The 27,371-nt window shown below is 33.6% G+C and overlaps 1 protein-coding gene across 2 annotated transcripts in view; it reads left to right on the plus strand.

Annotated features, from left to right (window-relative positions):
* Window positions 1–27,371, plus strand: part of LOC149410200 (inactive dipeptidyl peptidase 10) — a 602,511-nt gene that overhangs the window by 564,781 nt on the left and 10,359 nt on the right. For both annotated transcript variants that reach the window (XM_089649019.1, XM_089649018.1), the window contains exons 4-8: window positions 18,523–18,650; window positions 21,044–21,207; window positions 25,251–25,468; window positions 26,503–26,605; window positions 26,733–26,854. In XM_089649019.1, coding sequence (XP_089505145.1) covers window positions 18,523–18,650; window positions 21,044–21,207; window positions 25,251–25,468; window positions 26,503–26,605; window positions 26,733–26,854 — 735 coding nt within the window. The remainder of the gene's footprint in view (window positions 1–18,522; window positions 18,651–21,043; window positions 21,208–25,250; window positions 25,469–26,502; window positions 26,606–26,732; window positions 26,855–27,371) is intronic.

Below are 27,371 nucleotides of genomic sequence, written 5' to 3' on the forward strand. Positions count from 1 at the left end.
TAACATACTATTTTCGGTTGTCGGTGCATGCGTGATGTAAATGTTCAATATAAACTTTTGATATTCAAAGTAGGATGGTATCGAAATGAATTATTTAAAAATAATAATTCTATCTTCAATCTAAATCTAAATTTGAATAAAGAATTTTAAGTTTACTAACGCTGTTCATTCATATGTAAATTCCTAATGGTCTACAACAGGGATTCGTATGTGCCCGCCACTATTCGACAGTGAAATAATTTTTCATAAAAATTAATTAAAAATGTGAATTATTTTTATTTATTTGTTAGGATTTTAATTTTTTGAGTGCCTAGGTTATTAAATACGTTTGTATGATTGCAATATTGTATGTATGAGTGGTTCCTTTGCTGACAGTACTTGTCTCAACCTGTCTAGCGGCGAGCCAGACTGCACTCTTCACGCTTGCCTGGAACGGAGAGTTCTATTTGCACATCACTCATTGTACACGCAGAAAACCCGAAGTGAACGAACGCCACGAACTGAGCCGATGAACGCCGAAGGCGCCAAAACACATAGCACATTACTTTGCCAGCTCTGTCTGTCAGTGAAAGCAATAAGCATGGCCCCGACAGCCAAACTGACAGTAGTCACGTGCTCGTACCGTCCCGATCGGTTTGGCGATCATCGGCTCACTTTGGGTTTTCGGCGTGTACAAGGAGTGATGTGCAAATAGCATTCCCAACCTGGAACCGCGTTGTTGTCATTTTGATTGCGATTGCTGCCCCGATTTTGTCAATTAAAAATAGGTGGTGCCCGCCACCCTACCGATATTTTAGAATGTTCTGTAGAGTACAAAAAGTTGGGAACCCCTGGTCTACAAAATGAGGCGAATTTTTTTTGCCAATTCTTTTGGCTAAAAAAATCTACAATCATAATATTCCTTGGTTTTTATGTATTTCCACAAATTTTGCACAATAACAATGACTAATTAAAAAACACTAACGGATAATAATTACAGTGAAGTCCCGTTGTCAACGGGTTCTTAAGGCCCCGTACGTTATAAGCATTCGAAAAGAAGTATTTGATGGTGCTACGTAGAAACGGGTGCTTTGTAAATACGAATCTTAGATAACGCGCTAATATGACAAACCGATAATATTTAAAAATTTTAATAAAACATGATTCGTTTAAAATATAGCCAAAATTTCTCGACAAATAATGCCTAAGTTGCATTTAAAGATGCACAGAAATTTTGCATGATAACATATTAAAAAAAACAGAACGAAACAGGTTTTTAATAATTTTCGGAGCATTCTTTAAGATTTTTTTGTATCCAGGAAATTTCATATAATTACCGTTTCGACTGTACAAATGTATGTATATGGAGTATTGTCTTGCCTTATTGTACCGTGTCGGGTAGTATGCATACTCTTTGGTGATCTATGTAATGGTATTTATTGGGGAGCTGTTGTAACAAAAGAGGCACACAACTCACGTGCATCGCCTTTTATAAGATCTCGCAAGCATGCTATCTCGCTTGCACTCATATACATTCGCACAGACATCACGTTATCTTAAAAAATAACATAATATATTTTTTAGGAACTTAAAATCTGTGCTCATGAGACATATGTTATAATCTTCAGAATGCGGGTGCATAACATCGATCTTAATTCAATCAATAATTTGGCTTCCAGGCCCACGGATACGCCTATAACGATATTCTATAAGTTTTTGTCATCATAGATAAACATGGATCTCAAATACCAGCTTTCACAAAGTAACTATATTACGCACATCCCGGAATCCAGTCCAAACAACGTAGATAACGTAAACACTCCAATTCTAGTTCTGCCGGATCGGATGTCGTTTTTTTGACCACTATATTCTTGTAAAAATATCACATCAGATATCAGATGTGTACTAAAGATAATATTTATTGTCTCAATGAGATTTTTCCACAATGTCATAAAATATCACAGACCTTTAGGACGGACCCGAATACAGTTTAAATTTAAATTTATAATAATCGTCACCTAGTTTTAGCCACTTTTATTTAATTTTTACATTCAGTGATGTGCTATGTCTTTCTCATAAGGAACTATTGTGTTGAGAGCAGGCGCAGTTTCAATACAAGTGACTTATTTGGTAGGCAATGCTCACTTCTTCAGGGCTTTCTTAACACTTTCATCCCCAGGGTTAATTTTTTTTTTTTTAATTTTCTTTATTCATAAAAGTATATTAGGATACAGGTTTTTTACATTCTTTTCGACTAACACACTAGACACATGTCCGTATTATGGTAGTCGAAATTTGTGTACAATTATATACATGTTATACATGATTCCTTCAGTAGTAAAATAGGTGTAGGTTAAATAGGTTTAACTGAAAATAAGAAAGCGATGAAAATAAAAGATAAATTAAATAATTATTTTTAAATGAAATTTTAAACAGAATTGAAATGAAAAAAAAAGAATAATAAAGCAAATGAACTTATTTAATGATGACAGGTATTCTTTAAAATAGTTCTTTCCCTTCATAAATAACCAATACTGAATATATAATATTATGTACATGATCACATACAGGAAAGGAATTGGAGTAGGTGAATCCTGTAAACATAAAGATAAAAATAAAAATAAGGTAGGATTCAAATAAAAATAATAGATAATGCTAGGGATAATAGAAAATAAAATAAATAAATTCAAATTAACACGAACTTTGTGATTTTTGAAGTGAAACTTCTTTACGCGCGTCATGCAATTTCGAGGACCGGAGTAAAACCGACTCATGACCGTCACTAAAAACCGTGATCATTTCGCTATAGGAGCCTAGCTCATATTATATACCTAGTTTAGGTCACTCTCCAAACTCAGCTTCGCGGTCTAGAGGCAGAGCGCCCGACTCTCGTCGTGAAGAAACGAGGTTTGATCCCCGCTTTAACTATTTTTTTTTCTTTTTGTGATTTTTTTTAATACGAGGAAAAGTGATAAAATGCTCTCGTGCTGCGATTTTTAGATATTTTGACTATATGATATTTTGGTCGAAATATAGCTTACAAATCAAGCCGGTAGAGTCGCTCGGTATTTTGATTAATTATTTTTATTTTTAATCATTAAAATTACTAATCAAGGCCGATAACGCGACAAATTACTCTCGCAGACGTGCGTGACAAGTTTTTTTAGTAAAAAACACAGCCGGACAAGTCAATTGAGGAGTACACGTTGTATACGCGGTTCTCGTCGCGCGAGATACCTCTCCTCGCGGTCTAGAGGCAGAGCGTTCGACACTCGTTATGCAGGACCCGGGTTCGAATCCCATATTTGTATAACTTTTTATTTTTTTTATCACATGCTACTTATAAAAATGTCAATAGACAGAAAAAAAGAGAGAATGAAATGAAAAGAGAGAGAGAAGAATACTAAAAGTTTCACTTCCGTCGTGCGTGGGCTTGCCACACACTGTATTTTTTTCTACCGTAACGGTAGTAATTTAGAAGAGCCATTTTTTTGTTTTTTTTTTAAATCTTGTAGTCTTTTCTTTGAAGCCTTTTTTTCCGCTTGGTTAAAATCCTTATTTTCGCCACAAAAATGATAAATATTTTGACATCTGCTGATTATGAGCTTCATCGAATTTCTGCCGTCATTCATTACTTAATTTATGTGGTGAGATATCAATATTTTCTACTCAAATTTCAAATATTTGAACTCATAAAGATGTGTTCTATAATAATAACATCAGTTCAATTTACTATTCACAGGTGATTCACAGTCATTTGCCAGAATATCGTAAATGCATTTCAATGTTCATTCAAATTAACTCTATTAGTGACGCACATGTTTTCGACTAGAGTGGAAAATTTTTAAAGATTATCCTACATTATTTCTTTATTTCTGAATGAATGTTATTTAAATATAATTTGTTTCAAACCTTAGAGATTAACACTACATTGTAAATGTGAATTTTTGACATGAAACAGTTGTTTGGATTACTTTTGTGTTACTTTTAATTTACCTTACTATTTAAAAAATACCCTGTGACGTCTAATGCTAAGCCAAATTAACTTAAAACAAGTTCAACAAAAAAAAATATACCAATAAATTTCAAATAATTTTCTGAGGTATATATATGTGAAAACAATAATTCGGGAGTGAAAGGGTTAAGACTAAATTACAAATATAGATTTAAACGTATGGTGGAAGAAGCATGAGGTGGGGTGGATACTAGGGGGTAATTTACAATGGTGTTGAAACTAGGTGTTGATTATATTATTATATACTATATTACACAGGAATTCCCTAGTGAGATGAGCGGCGGAGGATTCCATCGTAACGTACCATTATGAATGAATAAATAAATAAAACAAATAAATAAAAAGTGACCGATTAAATAAGTTTACTTTGTTTAAAGATGAAAATGCAATTGTCTATACATATATTTTAACGTTATTGATTAGCTCAACACAGAACCTCTGTAATCTGTCATGTTGAAGCTATGGGATGGGTCCTTTTGAAGAATCCTGGGTCTTAAAGAATGAGTTGTTAAAGCTACCCGTTCTTACAACATACATGCATGTGTGCAATAACTGTTAATTTATGTGCGAGTTAGTGCACGTACATCACTTTTTACATGAGAATGCCAAACTAAATCATAAAATACGGAATAGTTTTTTGGGGAAACTCAGTAAACGCCAAAGATGTTTTTATCATCCAAAAGAGGTGCCTACGAAAAATTACAAACTCTGATCACCTGGATTCATGTAGACCAATTTTCAAGAATCTCAAACTTCTGACAGTGACGGACATATATATAATGGAGTTATGCCTGTTAGTTCGATCATCTCCAGAAAAGTTCCCACAAAAAAATTCAACACATAAACACGCTACAAGGTTCACAGAAAACTTATTAATCCCAAAAGCAAACAAAACTATATTTCAAAAAGGACCACACTACATGGCCATTAAAATATATAACAACCTTCCACGTAGCATCAAACAAATAACTGACATACTCAAATTTAAATCATCACTAAAATATTTATTTTAAACAAATGTCACCACAATTTAAATGAATACCTTACGTAAATTAAATACCTCTGTTTTTTTTTTTTATTAACATATATTTGTTAACATGTAATTGTTGGGTTTTGTAATATAATGTGTATTTGTTGGGTTAGCTGGAAGAAATAGAATTTAACCTATAAGCTATACCTTTGTACTCTGTATTTTTGTGCAGTAAATGTTTTTTGAATTTTGTAAGACTCGATGTGTCTTTTTAGCTGTGTTTGGTGACCAGATCTGAATAGTCGGGTACTTCCCCGCCTTTCTTCTCCTCCTCATCACCTTTAGCCTCACAACATTCACCAATTGGGGATACCATAGTCGCACAGGCTCCAAACCTTTGAAATCTTTTGGGTCTCTTCTGCTGTAAAATCTGTTTTTTTATAAATATTATTTTAGATACTACACGGCTTTGCATTTGCGCATTCACAGTACATCCGTCCTCTTGTCTGTAGTTATAAAAGCTAAGTTTCCTCAGAATGACGTCTCGTATGCAATTTAACAATGGTGGTATTGTCCGTAGAACTATAGATTCTATAGAGAGGTACAAAATGCAATCACAGTTTCACGAACGGGAAAATGGCTCTCTAGGGAATCCCAAAAATAATTTAAAATTTCATGATCAAAGTTCCTTCAGAATCGGAAATATTACACGAAAATGGTAACGTTCTAAAGTTGAACAAGTCCTTTAAGGGTGTACTCAAAAGAAGTAATAATCTGTTATTGCATAGATGGCACTAATTTAATTAAATTGTTTTAAGGAAAATTCTCGTTGAAATTTGTGCTTTAAGGATAAACTTAACGTACGTTATAATCTACGCTTTCATTATTAGGCGTTAATTTAATAATTTATTTAATCTATGAAAGAGCAGATTATGATTTTATATACCCTTAATATTTTATTAAATTAGCGCCATCTATGAAAGAGCAGATTATGATTTTATATACCCTAAATATTTTATTTTGTAGTTACTGAAAACACAAAAAGATAGATGTATGTAAGCTCAATTTGTCCTTACTTCTTGCGTAATTAACAAAAAAAATCATAATTCTTTCTAGAGCAGATAATCTTTTTTATCGGCCTATCTGGAGACTAGAAATCACACTTCATAAAATCAACCATAAGCGCCATTTTGATTTTTTGACCTTTCAGATTCGTTGCAGTGATTAATCAAATTGTTATCAGCTTAACAATTCGATATTCATGCTTAACAGCTGATCACAGTTTGACTAAAAGCTAAAACGGGCCGAGATTCAGCATTTAACTGGGATTTTAATGTTATATTTGTTATATTCTTACGCGCAGGTTCATCGTTGGTAAAGTTAAGCCAGTCGTTGAGCTAGGCCTACGCCGAGGTGATTAAATAAATTTTCACTATTCTGACCTTATCCGTCGCGTATTATTTACACCGCGTTTATAAGTAGGGTGGATAATCTTGAAATGTGAAACCGTACAAGAATCCCACTATTCCATCCCAATTGGGGTAAGTTGTCAGGCTGAAGGTAGTGGTGATGAGAAGGAGAAGGGGAGAGGAAGATGGGGAAGTACCGGGCTATTCAGATCTGGTCATCAAACGCGATTAAAGCAATTTTAATTCTAATACTAATTATTATTTTAAATAAATGAATTTGTGAAATAACCCAAATTAATCATAAAAAAAATTCTTGCGCTCGCTGGGATTTGAACCGGCAATCTCCTGCTTATTAGTCGAGACCTATGGCTTTTTTATCAAGATACTGTTAAAAATGTGACTGCATGACCATTTCCTAAAAACAAGGTTAGTTTGTATCACGTGGTATACACAACATTGTACAGCAATGGACAGCAAATTAAGTAATTGGTTACTCAGCTGACCGCACCAGTGGTGACATGAAAAAAAAAATGGTTTCAATCGAAAAAATATATATTTAAAGATTTAGGGATTTTTAAAATAACATTTCGTTCTCCATATTTTGCCAATTGGCAAACGCCCGCTTTTTAACTTCAAATCGCTGGATAAGCTATGTGCCAAAACCCTATCAGTCTTATTTATAAAGATTTCCTGATACGCTTCTGCATCGTTGGTATAGCTATACGGTGAAGTAGGTGGAAACTACTCTGGTTAAAATCTTTACTCATAATAATATTCATACCAGTTTTTTTTTCAGACTGGCACCACTTGGTTTCAATCCTCGAAAACTCGGTTATTTTCGCATTACGCGTTTAGTTAACTAACTAACTAGTTAACTAAGCTAACTCCACGTTTCTTCAGATGACATTTACAATTTAATTTACCCGGTCGGTTTTGAATTGCTTTGAAGTTCGGCTAATTTAATTATGCGTTCAATATTTGCTTTGGTAAACCGATATTTCGTTTTAAAATATTCCACTGATAGTGCTGCAAGTGGGTATTACTGTTTTTTTACATTTTCATTGCCCGATCGCTTGATATTTGTCAAATCATCAGATTGGTAACAAAGTCCGAGATCTCTGTCAGTATGTTTCTGTACCTTGGGGTCGGGCGGGGTTTAAAAATCTGTCAACTGTTAATACTGTCTGTATTACGGCCGGTATACGCAGTCCACATGCGAGAGATTATGAGTAACGTTTTCTGCTAACTCGTTCTTATCTACTTGTATTATATATAATACTGTATATATTTGACAAATAGATAATTAATAATAAAAATATATAATAAAAACTAGGTTTATAATAATGTTTTCTTGTGACAATTCTCCACTGGAATGCTTGTTGATTTCCCCTCTTTTAAAATCCCTATCAAAAAGACTCCTAGTTTTTTTTGCACGACTTCATAATAGCTTATACCTCCCCGCACTACTTGATGTCCCCATTGTAATCAGAATCACGATTCTGAAAAATGGTGTTTTTTCTAATAATCGCCCATTATCCGATATTCCGTTCACAAAACACTCATCGGGGTGGACACTCGGCAAAAACCGGAAATTTTTAGAAAATTCAAAAACAAAAGAGTCCACCGGGAAATGTTCAATACAAGGCCAAACTAGGAACAGAAATTACAATACTATTACTAAGAATGGGTTATTTAAAAGATTTTTAATAATTCATCATATTTCAAAATTGATATTTAAGTTCTGGTATTATCTAAGTACTCATAATCAAATAATAACAGAACATGAACTTTAACTATGAAATTTTTCAAATTCTGTAGAAATAACCCGCCCTTATAGTGTATTTATTGAATGAATAAAATCAGCTGTTAAGTCATTTACTATTGAATTAATCAAAATTACACCTTGTAAGATGACAAGTTGTGTCTTCTTTTGAACTCTTCTATTGTGTTCCGTCGCCCTCTGTTGAACTCGATCGATCTTAATTGAACTTAATCGATCTTAGGAAATTCCTTAACTAACTAATTATCAGTAGTAGCAGTAGTAGTATGTATTAACTTCCCCAATGGAGTATTTTCACAAACTATGAATACCGTTAAAATGTGAGGAAGATTTAAAGTTTTTTTTCTGATCGTGATTGTAGTAGGTATTAAAAATTTGTCTTTTAATATTTTCATTCATAATTATTGATTTTAAAAACGAACTTATATCGCACAACGGTTCCAATCGGCTACAACGTCATTATCCCATAGAAAATGCCAATGTCTGGTAAGACGGCTGTTACCAAAGATAGTTCTTCTAATATCTTTGGCTGTCACCAACGTTGCCCGGCGTGATGTTAAGGCTGTCGAATTCACAAATCATAAGGAACATGTAGTTTTGGCGGCAAATCAAAAATGGAAAATTTTAAATCGTTGTAGAAAATTTATTCAACAACACAAAAATAACTTAATTATCATAAGTCTTTTTCTTAATTTTCTTCGAGAATATTAAAAAAAACAATGAAAATACTCTATTATATGAATTTTGCACGAGAGACTTCGACGGAGATTATTTTCCACGAGTGTTATTATGTCGGATGCTGTGCGGAGGCTATTGGGAACGAAATTTTGGGTCTTGAAGTTGAACGACGGAGGAAGCATTTTTAACAAGTACAAGAATGGCATCAATGTGTGCTTTTAAAAAGAAATTCATTTACCCCACACACGAAAATAATTTCCCTCGTGGAGTGCAGTATTTCTAAGGAGAGGAAGCAGAGGAGGTTCTGGGAAGGAAAAAGGTCTGAGGGGTGGGTAGGAATCTAGAAATGAGTTTGTCGAGGAGTTTCGTATAAATATATCCCTCCCGCTGCGGCACAAAGCGATGCGTTCAGAGACCAGCTAGAGAGGTCAAAGGGTCTCCCCAAATCAACCAGGTGGTGGGCAGGTGTTTCGCTATGAACCCGAACACCCCTGCTAAATAATCAAACGTAGCGAACCGCTTGGCGTGGCCTACGGCAGAGGTATGCATTGCATATGATATGTGTGTTTTTAACGACAGACAAAGATTTGTGTGTTACGGATAATGTGACGATATTTTATTTTTCATACTTTGATAACTTTGGTCAACAATGTTGTGTGTGCAGTGATGGAGGACTTAGCTAGCCCGACACATTTAGGATTAAGCCCGACACATTTATCTACTTACCTACTAACCGCTTAAAAGTGATAATTAAGGCAGTGCCACAAGCTGGCAGGATAATCCGGTCCTGGTGCAGGGACTATTTTAAAAGCTTAATGGCACCGATTCGCCCAATTAAGCGGAAGTGAGGCGGGGATCAGCGAATAGTTTCAGAGATTGGCGGATATCCGGCGAGACCAGCGACATCTGTGTGTCGCGCAACAAAACAAATAAAAAAAATCCCCATTATGCTTTCATGACAATGGGCCTTCTATAGTTTTAATCGAATGAATAGATTCTTAGTTCTGCGAGGAATTATCTCTTTTTTAATAGTTCACTGACATAATGGCCGCACTTGTCGGTGGAATAAATTACCCATATCGCTTATCTCATAAAGTGTGGAGACCCTATATTTTACTCACTTTTATGTACATATTTTACTTATTTATTATGTATGGTAGCAGAAGTCGGGGACGCCCGAGGAAAATATGGCACGATCAAGAGATTCAAATACTTCAGCCGGGTCATGTCAAGAGTCAGAATAATAGAAGAGTATGTGTGAGACGATGTATGGATGTGAATGAGGCAAGGATACTTATTTATTTAATTATTGAAGACAATATTAGCAATTCCTAAACGAATATTTGAAAAAAGATAGGTCTCATCTAGGACTCGAACCCAGGACCCTCGTCTTGCCGAAACGTCGGAACTGGATGCTATATTTTTCTTATTCGAAATATGACCGAAAGAGATAGGGTCCCATTAGCTCAGTTGGTAGAGCGGTGCCCCGGCAAGGCAAGGATCCTGGGCTCTAGTCCTAGATGCGACCGTATCATTTTATGTTATTTCTCTTTCAAATATTCGTTTAGGAATTGCTAATATTCTTTTCAATAATTAAATATTACAATTTGAAGTTTTACTAAATAATTTATCATAATAATATTAAAGGAAATAATAATATTTTTATTCTCAGCTACACGAATAGGATTTGCAATTCAAATTTGTATAGCAACAAGAGAATATTAAAAATAAGATTAGGGCGATGCCATACGTAGTAATGCAAAATCATGTGTTTTTGGTTTGAACATTTGGTCGCCTAGAAATGTTTCAGATGCTTTAATTAAATACTGCAAGTAGAATACATCTTGGCCTTTGAAATAATCGAGTATTTTTCAGGTAAATCTTTTTATAAGCCCAGAAAAAAATAATGTATAAGGCCTATGAAAACTGCTTTAAAGTTAAAAATCTCCTACTTACGAACCCATTTTCGGTTGTGATTTTATTGTATAATGTTGCAAATTAAGTTATTTATAAAATGATCGAAAAAAAACATTTATGCCTGAACATCCATAAAATAAAATAAAAGGCACTTTTTGGCCATGTTTTTTTCTTGCATAAATCAAAACAGGCGGATGGTGTTAAGCGGGAATTTAAACCTTATCGCCATCTACGTAAGGGTTGTTATTGATAGCGGCTCAATATAAAATATTACACGACGTAGTGCATCGCATTAATAACATTACATTTTTGAAAAAGAGTGAAAATGTATTAACACTTATCTGGAGTAAATATCAAAAATCAGCATAAATTAAAAAGTTAATTATAAGGTAAATATTTACATAAAAAATGAAGTTATCCATATTTATAAAAGTGAATGTTTGTTTGTTTGTTTGTTTGTCCCCAAAGACTTCGACCGATTTCGTTGAAAATTTAAAACTTTGTTCTTATTAGTGTTAAGACCGTATAGAGATTGGTTTGAAACATTTAAAAAAAATGGAAACGCGCAAGTAAGACTTTACGTATTATCTATGCAATGGAATGAGATACGGAATTGAATAAAAGTCGACATTTTGCATTTTTTTAATAGTAACAATGTGGTATACAGTAGCGATTGGTGGAAGTCGCGCACGCCCCAAGAAGACGTGGCACGATCAAATGAAACAAAAACTTATGAAAAGTAATCTTTTCAATTCTTTACAATAATTCCAGCTAAAAATAATAAAAATGAAAAAAGCTTTCAGGTTCACTAATTAACAATTTAAAAATTTACTTTTAACCATTAATAACCCCTAGCAACGCCGGGTACAGCTAATATCATATATAATATAACGTTAGAAATATATGAGATTTAAATTTTAGTATGGAATAAATGAAAATATCAACGGAACTGAATTTATTTCTAAGCGTATCTAGCCTTTGGACTGGGGAATTAATAAAATACAGGGTTTTCCAATAAGAGGTGTTATTTTGAAGAGCCCGCTATTTCGGTAGATGTTACTTTTGAAGCTGTCATTTTTTGACATTTGACAAGTAGAAACTACGCCATTAATATAAATGGAACGATACACGCTTTAACAACGCATTGAAATTATTAAAATTCACTTGAGTGAATCAAATGCAAATCATCTTGAGTGGTGAGGCCCATTTCCACCTCGGTGGCTTCGTCAACAAGCAAAGTTGTCGCATTTGAGCCTCGGAAAACCTAAGATTTATTGTTGAAAAGTCTCTCTATCCTCAACGTGTGACTTTTTGGTGCGGTTTATGGTCCGGCGGAGTCATTGTACCTTACTTTTTAGAAAATGAGGCTGGAGCAACAGTTACGGTGAATGGATTGCGCTATCGAGAGATGATTAATGATTTTTCATGGCCGGAATTGGATGGTATTGATCTGGACAACGTTTACTTTCAACAAGACGGCGCTACGTGCCACACAAGCAACGAAACCATTGATCTTTGTGATGAAAGGCTTTAAATCACAGTGAAAGAAAAAACAGATAAACCATAGCTGCAAGAAAATATGCAAATTATTTATGAACACGGACATGCTAACGACATCTGGCGGAGAAAGAATTGATCCAGCTTGCTTGCAGTAGACTCCTGTAATAGTTGAAATTAAATCAAGGTTCCGGGACGAGAGCAGAGATGTCGTAAAATCGTCTAGGACGACTGGTACTTCCCCTTTTCCTAGGCCTATAAATAAATATTGAATTTTGTCAACCAATAGATCTGAACAAAGAGCTATAAAATTTTGAGTAACCAATCAGTGAACGAAGGGGGGTGTGTCTACGAAAGACAAAGGATTGAACCTTGGACCCGACATTAAAAAAGATAATTAATTGCATTTCCGTTCCCACAAAAATTAGAGGTGAACGCACTATGGTATAAACACTGACGTTCAAGGCGACAAACTCTAGGAAATGTTTACAATAACCGAGACATTTAGGTGATGGCGAACCATTGAAATCGAGTGCTTTGAAGATTTACAAGTTGAAAAACACACACACGAAAATGCAATGGAAAAACTATAAACGTGATAGTATAAAAAAAAGGACGGGAAAAGCGAAGGAAAATCACTGGCAGAATTTTCAACTGTAGTACAATTATTTATGATAGAAGGAGGGTGTCATGTTCGATAAAAATCGTACTAAAGAGAGGAGTGAGTGTTGGAAACAATGGAAATTAATCGTTATCAATTTAAGATGAAACGGACATATTGGTAAATCAATCTTGAATGAAAATCTCGCAAAAAAAATACACATTTTAGAAAAGTGCGGCGATCGAATGGAAGGTTAATACAGAGATTTTAGCTGCTACGAAGGTTCTAGGGACGTGAAAATCGAGTATCAGAAGAAGACAGTAACACTAAACATATATCGATAGATTAGATTCAGGAAAAGTAGACATTTTCATGATTATTAGGTTAGATATATATTAGAGTTACCCAATATTACGAAGGGATCGAAACAAGATAAAAGGTTGGCGGTCTCATGTATATTTTGAAGGGTAAACAATCGAAATCCGAACATGATTTTTATTTACGTTAAGGTAATAAACGATTAGAAAAGCGATTAACTTTAACGTGGACCTTATGGAAGTATTTAGATTAGTCAAAAGAGATTAAAATTGATAGGTTTGAAATTAAACTAAATTTACGAGTCTAGTACCAAAATTTTAAACATAAACAGATGTCAGTGCATATGTTTTATGTGAATTCTGGTATGAGAAAGATGGAGGATGGGGCGGAGATTGGATCAGGCAATAAAAATGACAGATATCCCAGAGTCTAATTAGGTATATCTCCCATGGAAGTGTGGAAAACTATATATTAATTAATAATAGATGAAGTATGAAATTTTCCTGGAGACCACACACGTCGGGAAAAGTGGAGAAAAGATAAAAGAAAGGGTAAAGAATGAAGATAAAGAATAATCCAAGTGGAGAAAAGTGATACAATTCAAATTTATCCGTGAAATAAATAAATACGACTTGGAAAATAATTAATTATAGAGTTATGAGAAATAACATAAGAAAAAAAAGAAGAAATTGTGCAAGAAAACGTCGCGGATAAAAGAAAATCCAAGAAGATAAGGAAAAATTCAAATCTGCGGCATTAAGAGAGAAAGTACTGGTGAAAATGGAAAAGCCCATATAAGGGACAATAAAATTGAGTAGAATTTAGACGAATCGAAATTTAAAATGCGTAGTAAAGATTTCAGCATGGATTTAAACAATTTCGCACGAGATGCATAAAATTGAGATCTATATATATGTTATTGAGGATGGACCTATCGCGAATTGAGAAAAAAAAGGAACACAAAATCATGAGATCTTAACTACATTTTTGTATGAACAGAGGACAAAGGGAGCTTGGGCGATTAACGCAGACTTACCCGATTCGGACCCTATCGACTTAGATTTGTGAGATAAAAACTAACTACCGCCCAGAGCCGGAAAGCAGAACATCTTATGGAAGCAGAATCGATATTGATGAGAGGGATGTTCGGATTTACGAGTTGATAGGAGATAGAATTAAGCATCAAGAGAAATTCAGATACGTCTTTTGGAACCTGAGAGGGGTATAAAAGATGGAACTCATCAGTCAGGAGGCAGTCGCGCCGAGGGTTTGAAAAGTTGTTACATGGCAGTACTACGTCTATTGGTAAAATTCTAGTGAAATAATCTAAGTGTTAAATTCTGAACAAGTACCTGGACTTAGAAAGTTTTGTAAAAAGTCTTAAATTCAGTTTCTAAATTCTGAAAACCCCACCAGTGAAGTTTTGTTAAATCAGTTTAATTTGGTTAAACAGTGAAAATAAATATAATTTAAACTCAGTGCTTAAAAGTGTTAAGTGAAGTGCAAAAGTGAATTGTGAATTAATTAAAAATTTAAAAATAATTATTTCATTCAAAGTGAAAACATTCAAATTAAATTTAAGAGTTTGTTATCGTTAATCTAAAGTGAACGTGATCGCGTATTGATATTTAAAAATAGATTATAATTTAACGTCAATTTGGTTAAAAAATAATAATAATAGTAATAAATACTTCATCTTAGGTTAAAAGAAACACAAAAACAAAAAAAAAAGGATTCGATAATAATAAACGTTTAAACCTTTGTTCTAAAATTAATAGTAAGAGGAAAAAAATTTAACTTATTAAGAAGTTAATTAAAAGTTTGCACAATTCGGAATAAATTTTCTTATCAATTTATATAAAAAGAAATTTAGAATTAATAAATTGTTCAATTAAAATCCATCGTGCGTATAGCGACAGTGTTAAAAGTGTTTGTCGTTTTAACCGGAATTTTAATCATCAGTCTATCATTTCGAAAAAGAATTTGAAACAGCTATCATTCAAAAGCCTAAACTAGAAAGGTGTTATTAAATCAACGGGTTTTCTGAATTAGGATTTCGTTCGGAAGAAAAATTAAATATCAGCTAATTTATACGATTCAAGCGAGAATAAAATATTAAATAGGAATAAATAGTCGAAAAGATTTATTTTGAAATTAGTTGAAAAATACAATTAATTAGGTAGGATTTCTTCATCAAGGTTGTTGTGTACTACCCGACCGGAAATACCTTGACGTGGGTGAGTTTTCCTTTTATAAATAATTTTCAGGTCCCAGGAGACACAGAAGGGCTGTGAAGTGGAAGTATATCAATTGAATATTAAATTAAAACAACAAAACAAAGAATTACACATTAATATATGTATATTGTATATTTGTATATATATTTATAAATATAAAATAAAATATTGTATATAAAGAATATATATATGAGTAATGTAATTATATATATGTATTTTATTTATTAATCGAAACATCGAAATGGTAGCGATTTTTAATACCTACCCGAGGACATATCTATATTATTGGAAAAGAAAATATGTATTTATTAATATTCCAGACTATGTAGAATCATATATTTTATATTTATTTATTAATATATGTACTCTTTTTTAACATATTTTGACAATAGAGATATGTGTACATATATATATATTTATATTATTTTCACTTAACTTCTAGTAAATTTACTAAATTCGGAAAATGAAATATATAGTTTAACTTCAATAAAGGATTTAAAAATATTTTAATTAATAGTGCACAATAAAAGTTAAGAGGCACAAATGACTTCTAAGGAATTTTAAAATAAACAAATCTCACATTTAGGTTAGTGTGTCAGGAGATGTTTATATTATTTGTTTACAAAACAAAGGATCACTGGAGAATTGGGTCAACCGCATAGTTTGAAAACGACCTTGGCCATAATTAGTTAGTCACAAAGGATTTTATTAATTACCCGAAACAGCTGGAAGATGCGTGTTCTCAAATACTTATCAATCACAAACGACAATTGAAAAATCACGGGTTAGCCAGATTTATATCAAAAAATTACATGAAACATTTGAATACCATTGATTAGATAATCGCACAGTTTTATTGGTTACCTGAAACAGCTGGAAGCTGCGTGCTTACAAATACTTATCATTCACAATCGACAATTGAAAAATCACGGGTTAGCCAGATTTATATCGAATAATTATACGAAACATTTGAATTTTATTGATTGGGTGCTCATACAAAACCCCATCAGTTGCCTGAGATATTTGAGGGTCGAGTACTCTCTAATGTGGCAATCAACCACTTGAAACAATTGGAAAATCACGGGATAGGATGAACAAAAATTAATGTTGAACCCTGGAGGTAAAATTTAAAACAAATACAGTTCATCAATAGGAGGCAGTGGTCGCTCCTACAACAAGACCATTAACCAAACCAAATAGAGATGACGATTCTCTTAAATAAAAACGTCAAAACCAAACAAACAAAAGCCTGGAGTTCGATAGCTCTCCAAAACAAACTATCAAATATGATCTTATTTTACTAGTATTTATTAGTATAACCTTATTCTTACGTATATATTCGGTTACCAGACCTAGAGCTTCGCAGAGTTCTTGGCGCGAGATCCGAGCTCGGGATGCGAGGTAGATAGCCTCGTATTGCGAGTTATAAACCTTTCCCAAACTGTATGTATACATATATTTATTCGTATGTACTGTCTATTGGAGGATGCGGACCTGCATACAGCTTGCATTTTAGGTCCTATGGACTACTCTCGCATCTTCTCTTAGACGTGGAATGAGGATTCACGACCCGTAAGTCCACACAAACCGTGAGTATATGATTGTATGTAGGACGAAACCGGTTCGCCCTAAGTAAATTGTAGTCCAAGGAGGTGTCGGAATTTGGGGGTATCGGGACCCGGGGGGAAACTTGAATGCAGTACATGATGACGTGGAAGGCTTCTTGGGACACGATAACTTAGGTATCAATCAAGGAGCCGTGTCAAAGGATTGTGCAAATTTCTAGTCCACTCCCGATCATCTCGTTTACTTGATGGAGGATTGGAGCCAAATTATGCCAGCAAATGGGCTATTCCGAGTTCGTCAAATATGCAATTAACTAATTACATTAACCTACTAAATCAATCTTTACATGTACCTTATAGCAGCAGAATCATAAAGGAGTGGTGCCACACAGACACAAAAGTTCACCAAAATCAAATTTACTAACAATTAACCATTTGAGTTATATTAAATTACCTGTCCAAATAAACATGTATAATATCTTTTATCAGCGTTTAACTACGATTTTGTTAGGGTGCAGGGAATCAGAATAATTACAATAGGAAAGTTAGCTCATTCAGAAAATTCATTTAAGTCTAGGTTTGCAATAGAAAGACTAATTCAACTTTGAACTCAACACCTCGATCAGAACCAAGGGGGTTACCACAAAAATGAAAGTAATTAAAATCCTATATCATAAATCAAAAAAATTACACAACGTTTGATGGAATTTAATTACAATATAAATACGGGTATATTTGCGTTCAAGATCGTAAATAACGTATTAATTAGTTAAGTACATATGTCTATAAAGATATATAGTACAAGAGAGCTTTAAGTAGCTTTCTGTAGATATCAAAGAAGAGGGTCCAATTTTCATGGAGGCTTATGTGTTGTAGGGGAGGAATTTTCCATCCCTGCGAACACATATGCAAAGCCTTAGAAAAAAAAAATTTAAACATCGGTCATAGCCAAGAGAGAAGAAAATTCTATATTGTTTGAAACAAAATAAAAGAATGGCGAAAAGGCGAAAACATTACATCTTTTACGATTGAATATCAAAATAACACCTCTTATTGGAAAACCCTGTAGTTGGTTTTTGACGAATGAACAAAGAAGAACCCAGGAAGTATCATATTGCGATTTGGTACTCGGAACGTTATTAGCTTAGTTACGACAGGTGCACCCATTTAGCCATGAACTAATATAAATAAAAGTACCAAATCCATCATGGTTCTTTTGTAAGATAAGTCGGTTAGATCAAGCAATTTCATTAGATTAACACAATTAATTTGGTTAATAAGTATGGATAGTTTGAAATTGATGAACCCTAAAAATTTGTGTTGAACGCTCTCAATATTAATTGGATATGCTTTATATTATGTGGACCAGATAGTTTAATTGTATTTTTAATTACTTCTTATCAAGGCAGTGAAGAAAAACTTAAAAATAATAGAGTTACGTAAAATCGTTTACTGTTCTTTAAATGAACAAATTATTATTATAAAAAAATTACTCTTATTATTTACTTAATTTACCTTTTATTACTATTTACTTAAATTGTTATTTTCTTTTTCAGAGACAACTGAACGCTGTGGACTTTAAAGTATCAAGCAATCTGAAATATGTGCTTCTCATATCTGACGTCAGAAAAGGCTTCCAATTCACTTCCTTGGCGAGGTACCATGTCTACGAAATCGCTACGAGGTATGTCAACATGTCATTTCCTTTCTGACCTTGATCCTTTGTATTTTCCATTGAAAACTACAACTGGATGCGTTAATTTATTATACAATTTTATAGTGCATATATTCACCATCCAACTTAAATCACACTTTTTTAAAAGGAACGTTTACATGGTTTAAATTTTGTTGTTTCGTTTTTTGCCTTGTAAAAACGGGTCTTATTTGAGCTACAAAAGATATTAAGGCCAACGCGACAAATTTTGAAGTGTCGCGTGATCAAGTCTGTGCCATCGAGCAATATCAGTTTACAAATAGCGGCGAATGCTGTTGATGATACTCGATGTTACTGCTGATTTGTGTGTTGTTAATATTAAATCATATTATATAAGCAGTAATATGTAAGTAAATTTACTTAACGACAACACTGACTTCGTAATTTGACAATCGCGTGCCCAGGCCTGCACTATAATCGATCTTGTATTAAATCAGATCAGAAAATCTCCCGACAATGCATAATTTTTCAAATTTTCAAAATATTTAGATTTTTTACTTATAATATATAATAAAACATTTAACACACATTCATAATAGTATACAATAAAACATTTAATACACATTCGGAATAATATACAATAATACATTTAATACACATTCAGAATAATATACAATCAAACATTCAATACGCATTCGGAATAAGATACAATAAAACATTTAATACAAATCACATTCAGAATAATATACAAAAAAAACATTTAATACAAATCACATTCAGTATAATATACAAAAAAACATTTAATACACATTCAGAATGGACGTTTGCTTTCTGAAAGAAAATTATTTCACGCGAGTTCCTTGTTACTCACAATTAATTCTGCCTTAACACTCGCTTCTTAAATACAATAAAACATTTAATACACATTCAGAATCGACGTTTGTTTTCTGAATAAAGGGGAAAATTATTTCGTTCCTCGTTACTCACAATTCTATCTTGACACTCGCTTCTTGCTTCATTCACATTCATGTATCATCTAACACATTCCTAATGTGTTATTCTGACTCTTGACATGACCCGACTGAAGTATTTGCTTCACAAGGTCATTCTTTATGTAATTACCGGGCATCCGCTACTTCGTCTATCATTCACTATACTTATATCTGGCACTAAATGTTATTAATATTTTCAAAAATATCTGGCACTCTTTTCAATGACATTAATATTTTCAAAAATATCTGGCACTCTTTTCAATGACATTTATATTTACAAAAATATCTGGCACTCTTTTCAATGACATTAATATTTTCAAAAATATCTGGCACTCTTTTCAATGACATTAATATTTTCTAAAATATCTGCCACTCGTTTCAATGACATTAAAATTTTCTAAAATATCTGCCACTCGTTTCAATGACATTAATATTTTCTAAAATATCTGGCACTCTTTTCAATGACATTAATATTTACAAAAATATCTGGCACTCTTTTCAATGACATTAATATTTTCTAAAATATCTGCCACTCGTTTCAATGACATTAAAATTTTCTAAAATATCTGCCACTCGTTTCAATGACATTAATATTTTCTAAAATATCTGGCACTCTTTTCAATGACATTAATATTTACAAAAATATCTGGCACTCTTTTCAATGACATTAATATTTTCAAAAATATCTGGCACTCTTTTCAATGACATTAATATTTTCAAAAATATCTGGCACTCTTTTCAATGACATTAATATTTTCTAAAATATCTGCCACTCGTTTCAATGACATTAAAATTTTCTAAAATATCTGCCACTCGTTTCAATGACATTAATATTTTCTAAAATATCTGGCACTCTTTTCAATGACATTAATATTTTCCAAAATATCTGGCCCTCTTTTCAATGACATTAATATTTTTTAAATATCTGGCACTCTTTTCAATGACATTAATATTTTCTAAATATCTGGCACTCTTTTCAATGACATTAATATTTTCAAAAATGTTCGATATAGGTATTAACGCTTGTAGGAGTCAGATTTGGGTCGTGGCTCCATACTTTACTGAAGAATTTATTATACTGATGTCAGTAGCCAGCTACCTATCATTCGTCGATTACTTAAGACGTGTTATTTCACAGAAGTTAAACAATTGATCAAATTTCAAAGTTAAAAGTTCTCTGAATGTTTTATTCAAGTTCTGTCACCATCCCAAGTGCTTTGAAACAATCGGCCCACGGTGAAATAATAACAGAACTTGAAATATTCATCATCGCACTTCAGCATTGTGTTATAGAATCTAGGCCTCATTCTACTATAAATCAGCATATTGGTGGACGGACACTGGCTTCTCGAGTTCGGTGAATTCGGTACAGCTTCTCATACAGTGCATGTTCATACTCATTTATTGATTTCCTCATACTTTATTTCGTAGAACAAGGTTTGCGCTGTCACCGATCGAAGATGACAGAGATGCCCCCCTGCTGCAGCACGCCGAGTGGTCCCCAGATGGTAATGCAGTGGTATTCGTGCATGATAACGACATCTACTACAAGCCCAGGGTGCTCAAACCGCTTGTCTGCAGGATCACCAGCACAGGTTGGTATTGTTGGTAATATTTATCACTGCAACAAACGCTGTGTTATTCAAATACTAGTTATTCAGTTTGACAAAAATCTTGAAAATTCGTAAGAACATTTTTTTTTTTTATTTAAAAAAATCTATTTAAATTTCGATATTGTTTTCTTTTAACTACGAGTATTTAAGTCGGGGGTTTAAGTAAAATGCACAAAATCGATTTTTAGGTTGTTAGTTTGGTTATTTTAATAATTTACGCGTGTTTCCTAACTTAAAACATAACTTTGATTGAGAAAAATGGAACTTTAATGCATCTTTTACCATCTTCCATGAAATAAATAGTTATTTGTTGTAGTAATTGAGTTAAAACCAAGTGCTATTTATATATTTTTACGTATTAAATGTGCAGCGGAATTCGACAAGTTTATCGTTGTAATAAATTTTAAATTTGCATTAATGAAAACAAAAGTGATATATTTACAAATAATTGTCATTGAGAAAGTTAGGTACGTTTCTTTGGACAAACTGTGTAATTCCTTATTTAAATATTATGGTTTATAATTAAGTAGGTAGGTATTTAAGTACCTGCAAATAAATCTTATGATTTCAAAGGATTTTGGTTTTGATTTATTTAATAAGAGAAAATTTTAATTTTGAACGCGACTACATACTATAAAATATATTAAAAATATAAAAGAAAACTCTTCTCCATGCTGTAAGAATTTTTCTTATTTTCTACCTTCTAACTTTAATAAAATTATTTTTTAAATACATCGATTTGAATTGATATTGTTTTCGACAATAAATTGAATGCAAATCTTGGAAGTTCAAATAAACCCACTTCCCAACATCAAAACGAGTTGAAAGTCTGCAGATAGACTCGCTGTCGATGACCATGCATTGTGTCAACTTTTGGTGACAATCATTAAATATTAAATATTTTTATAAACGTCGCTCCGCACCCAGTTTCTCCGGGCATTCGCGGGGTAAGAGGGGACTGCGGGTGGGTGCTCCAAACATTTTTTTTAAGTGCACGTATTCAAACGTGTTCTCTTTAAAATGATTTATCTCTACTTTAATTTGTCTACAAGTACGGTAATTAATTCACACTATTTGCTTTTCTTGGGATATCCTTTACTCTACGGGTTGAACACTATCCAACATCTCCCGTTGCATGCATTAACTTCGTAACAGTATTGCATTGTTCGCGTTGATTGAAAATTTTATCGTGCGCATCAACGTCCGTAGTTTGGTAAGTTGCGTGAGAAACTTTATAAGGGAATGTTCCTTGCCATAAACTGCCATGGACTGCTAGGTACGACAAAGCAATTATTTACATTGTGTTACATTTCTGCTGTAATATTTCTCTATCTACTGCAATTTTGTTAAAATTATGAGTAAATTTATGATATATTCATTAATATATTGAGTTTTTACACATGCGAACAATCCGTCGTCCCACGGCTCGGTAAAGAATCGACAAAAACCGAATGCGGTATACCGAGAGCCCGTGGGGAATTGGGGCCTGCAAACTGTGCAAAGGAGTCGATGTGCAGGGTTTTCCAATAAGAGGTGTTATTTTGAATAGCCCGCTATTTCGGTAGATGTTACTTTTGAAGCTGTCATTTTTTGACATTTGACAAGTAGAAACTACGCCATTAATAAAAATGGAACGATACACGCTTCAACAACGCATTGAAATTATTAAAATTCATTTGAGTGAATCAAATGCAAATCATCTTAAGTGATGAGGCCCATTTCCACCTCAGTGGCTTCGTCAACAAGCAAAATTATCGCATTTGGGGCTCGTAAAACCAAATAGTTATTGTTGAAAAGCCTCCCTATCCTCAACGTGTGACTGTTTGGTGCGGTTTATGGTCCGGCGGAGTCATTGGACCTTACTTTTTTGAAAATGAGGCTGGAGCAACAGTTACGGTGAATGGATTGCGCTATCGAGAGATGATTAATGATTTTTTTATGGCCGGAATTGGATGATATTGATCTGGACAACGTTTACTTTCAACAAGACGGCGCTACGTGCCACACAAGGTACGAAACCATTGATCTTTTACGATTGAATATCAAAATAACACCTCTTATTGGAAAACCCTGTACTTCCCGTGTACAGCTAGCGGTAGCAGTTTTCAGTGTGCGCTCGGTATTTACTGCGACACCGTAATATCACACAACGAACTTCTAATTTTCATTTTTACTACTAACATTTATTTGAGTTAAAAATAATTTTAACATTCTTATGAATTTTTACACTACGCGCTAATAATATCACAAAAAATTCCACAACTTCTTCGTCACTTGATGACTGACTTGATTCACAGTCGTTTGTTATTGTTTACGTATTTACGTGCAATTCGGCCGTCTTCTCAGTCTCTTGTCAAATTACAATTCGTATTAAGGCGATGCCATACATAGTAATGCAAAATCATATGTTTTTGGTTTGAAAATTTGGTCGCCTAGAAATGTTTCAGATGCTTTAATTAAATACTGCAAGTAGAATACATCTTGGCCTTTGAAATAATCGAGTATTTTTCAGGTAAATCTTTTTATAAGCCCAGAAAAAAATAATGTATAAGGCCTATGAAAACTGCTGTAAAGTTAAAAATCTCCTACTTACGAACCCATTTTCGGTTGTGATTTTATTGTATAATGTTGCAAATTAAGTTATTTATAAAATGATCGAAAAAAAAAAACATTTATGCCTGAACATCCATAAAATAAAATAAAAGGCACTTTTTGGCCATGTTTTTTTCTTGCATAAATCAAAACAGGCGGATGGTGTTAAGCGGGAATTTAAACCTTATCGCCATTTACGTAAGGGTTGTTATTGATAGCGGCTTAATTTAAAATATTACATGACGTAGTGCATCGCCTTAATATATTAAATTACCTGTGATGTCTGTACGAATGTGGATGGGTGCAAGCGAGATGGAATGCTTGCAAGATCTTATAAAAGGCGATGCACGTTAGTTGTCTGCCTCTTTTGTTACCAACAGCTCCCCAATAAAAACCAGTACATAGATCACCCAAGAGTATTATTGCATACTACCCGATACGCTACTATAAAGGCACAAACACTACATTACCTGTGACAATAGTTCGTTTATAATAAATATTACCCGTGACTCAATTTGACAATGATAAGATAATGAAATTCAGTATAAATGCGGTAAATGTGAAAACAGAAATCTGCAATACTGAATCTGCAATTCTCTAAGTTACAAGCTACATATAGCTTATCTGCCGTGCGCAGAGATAATGCAACATACATACATCGCGCAACATTTCTCGCGTCTTTACAGCGCTCTGTTTTCGTTGATTCCTTACCGACCCGTGGGATGACTGCATACATCATAAGAGGAACCCAAAGAAACATTTTTTCGATCTGGGTAATTCCATTTTTTATCGGTTTACAGGGTCTTAAAACCCTTTGGTCTACGCTTCAACGTATTTTAAGACATTAAAGGCCTGGTATTAACCAACGGAATATAAATAAGAATAAATAATTATTATTTTTTTGGTAAACTAATGTTTAAGACAAGATTTTTTTATGCATAGCGCAAAGAGTAACAATTATTTTATAAGCAATAATTATTAGCCTGAAACACTCATCCACATTGAAAGATCTCCTGATTAGATACATGACGCCAAACATGTCCCGTTGGCGTCATGTATCTTTTATCAGGAGATCTTTCAATGTGGATGAGTGTTTCAGGCTAATAATTATTGCTTATAAAATAATTAAGAATAAATAGTTTTGTCCTATTCTATTTAGTCGTATTCATATTGCGTATGTACGGGCGCAAACAAATATACTTTAAAGTATAAGTTGCAAAAATTGTATTTTCATAAAACAATAAAATTAAAACCATCTATGAACGCGTAAATTATAACGTGCGTTACGTTTACCCTTAAAGGAAATGCGATCCTATGGCAAAAAATGTATAAATGCTTTCAGCTTCACAAATCCAAAAATTATAATATCCCGTGATTTTACACAGGTCTGTGTTTAGAATTATGTATAATTAAACTTTGTGTTTTGTCTCCAGGTAAACCAGGTGTCGTGTTCAACGGCGTGCCGGACCACCTTTACGAGACGGAGATCTCGCGCTCTGACCACGCGCTGTGGTTTAGCTCGGATGGCCAGTACCTCATGTTCGCCACGTACAATGACAGCGGTGTTGGCGAGCATCGCTGGGCGTGGTACGGCGGCGCGCAGCAGGACCAACTCAAGTACCCGGAGATCAGGAGCGTCAGATATCCCAAGGTATTGTGACAACCCGCCTGTTTGGCGAAAAGTCAGTTAATCAACTGTCTGATTGGCTAACATCGCTGGACAAGGTACGGCGGCATGCTTTCTGCATGCAGAAGGACCAGCTCAAGTAACTACCTGGAGATCAAGAGTGTCAGATAACCCAAAGTATAGACCAAAGCCATTTACATACATAGTACAGTATAAAATTTTGACCAGTGAAAAATTTAAAAAATAAATTAAAACATAACAAATAAAATAACAGTAAAGAAAGAAGCAATAACATAAACCTGTTATGTAGTGACCTCATTAAAATAAGTGGCGTTAAAATGTGTTATTTAGTAACTGTTTTGATTAGTGGTTGGTGTGTTTATGCATACAACGCCACATAGCCTCACATATATATTTCCATAAATCGACCAGGCAATATCGATTACTAAGCAAAATCGATACAACAATCTTAGCTTATGTCTCCAGTTTTTCAATATTGCTTGTACTCTTGGAGTTGCTTGTAAAATAATCGCCCTCCATAACTCCAAAACGTGATTCCAAATAAAATGGTCACATTTACGTTAAGACGAAGCTTATTGCTAAATCACTATTTTGATTAATCTTTATGACGAATTGGTGTACCTACATTATGAATACCAAAAAATATGCTTTAGATAAATTGAAGGTTTTCCTATCTTTTCGCTTGAGTAGAATACAAATAAAAAATAAACTACTCAATAAAAAATATAAATGTAAACTACTAAAAAAAAATGTTTTTTCAATAGAAATGTATGAACGCGTAAAGGAAACAACTTTTTAAAGTATTATAGCTAAGATTATCTTTGACAGTTTCACTTGATTAATTTTTATGTTTTCTTATAAAATTATTTACAAAATAAATAAAAAACCAGTTTTGTGCTTGAAATCGAACGTGTCTAGACTCCTTTGTCAAGCGATTTTAATGCCTATTACCTACAATATAAGGTATACCAAGAATATACACATTTTTGGCTTGTAGCTTCCTCTTAATCTAATTTATTTTTTTTCCTTTTTTCCAGGCAAACACGGATAATCCCGAGGTCACCATTTACACAGTCAACCTGAAGACCCCCAAATATCTCTTCCCCCATGCCATACAACCCAGCCCTAGTGTTGAACCAGGTAAAGTTAAAATCTCTTCTCCCTGTTCTCTACATGTATTGTATTGTTTATAATACTTTTATTATACCATGAACATAATGTATAACATTATAAGATTTGACTTTTATTGAATTTGTTTATGTTACAGATAGCTACATTATGTACACAGCTTGGGTATCTGACAGACAGGTGGCAGTGCTGTTCCTCAACCGAATGCAAAACTACTCCATCATCAGTTTATGCAAGACTCCGTCCTTTAACTGTCAGGATGTAAGTTATTTATTGATAACTTTTACCATCTAATAAACCTTTTTTTATAAACAAAACTAAACTTGTTTTCGGAACCCACAGGGATCCCCCAAGGACCAATCCTATTTTTACTTTTTATAAATAGAATAGTAGAAAAAATTGTGATAAGTAACCGGATAAAACATTTAAGTGACTAAGCAGAACATGATGCAAATAAAAGGTTAGGCTGGGTTAGGTTAAGTTTTATTGTTCTGTTTTGTCATAGAACCATAAAACCTTCAGGCATGGGGGGCTTCATGGAAGCCAGTGTCAAGTTATTCTCTCAGAAACTAGGCATTCTGTACTAGCCCGCAGATACTTTCATATTACACATCTGCTGACTTGATTTTATCAGTCACCTCTGGTCTGGAACCCCAAAATACTTGAAAAAAACCTTGACTCTGTGCAGAAACAGGCTGTCCGTCGGGTAGATTCCCCTGTCTTAACAAACAGGTATCAATCTTTAGAGAACAGGCTTAAAGCTTCAAGGAACTAGCAT

This window comes from Hesperophylax consimilis, chromosome 28 (assembly GCF_061612785.1).
Source record: "Hesperophylax consimilis isolate HC1 chromosome 28, BYU_Hcon_1.0, whole genome shotgun sequence".
Classification (NCBI taxonomy): domain Eukaryota; kingdom Metazoa; phylum Arthropoda; class Insecta; order Trichoptera; family Limnephilidae; genus Hesperophylax; species Hesperophylax consimilis.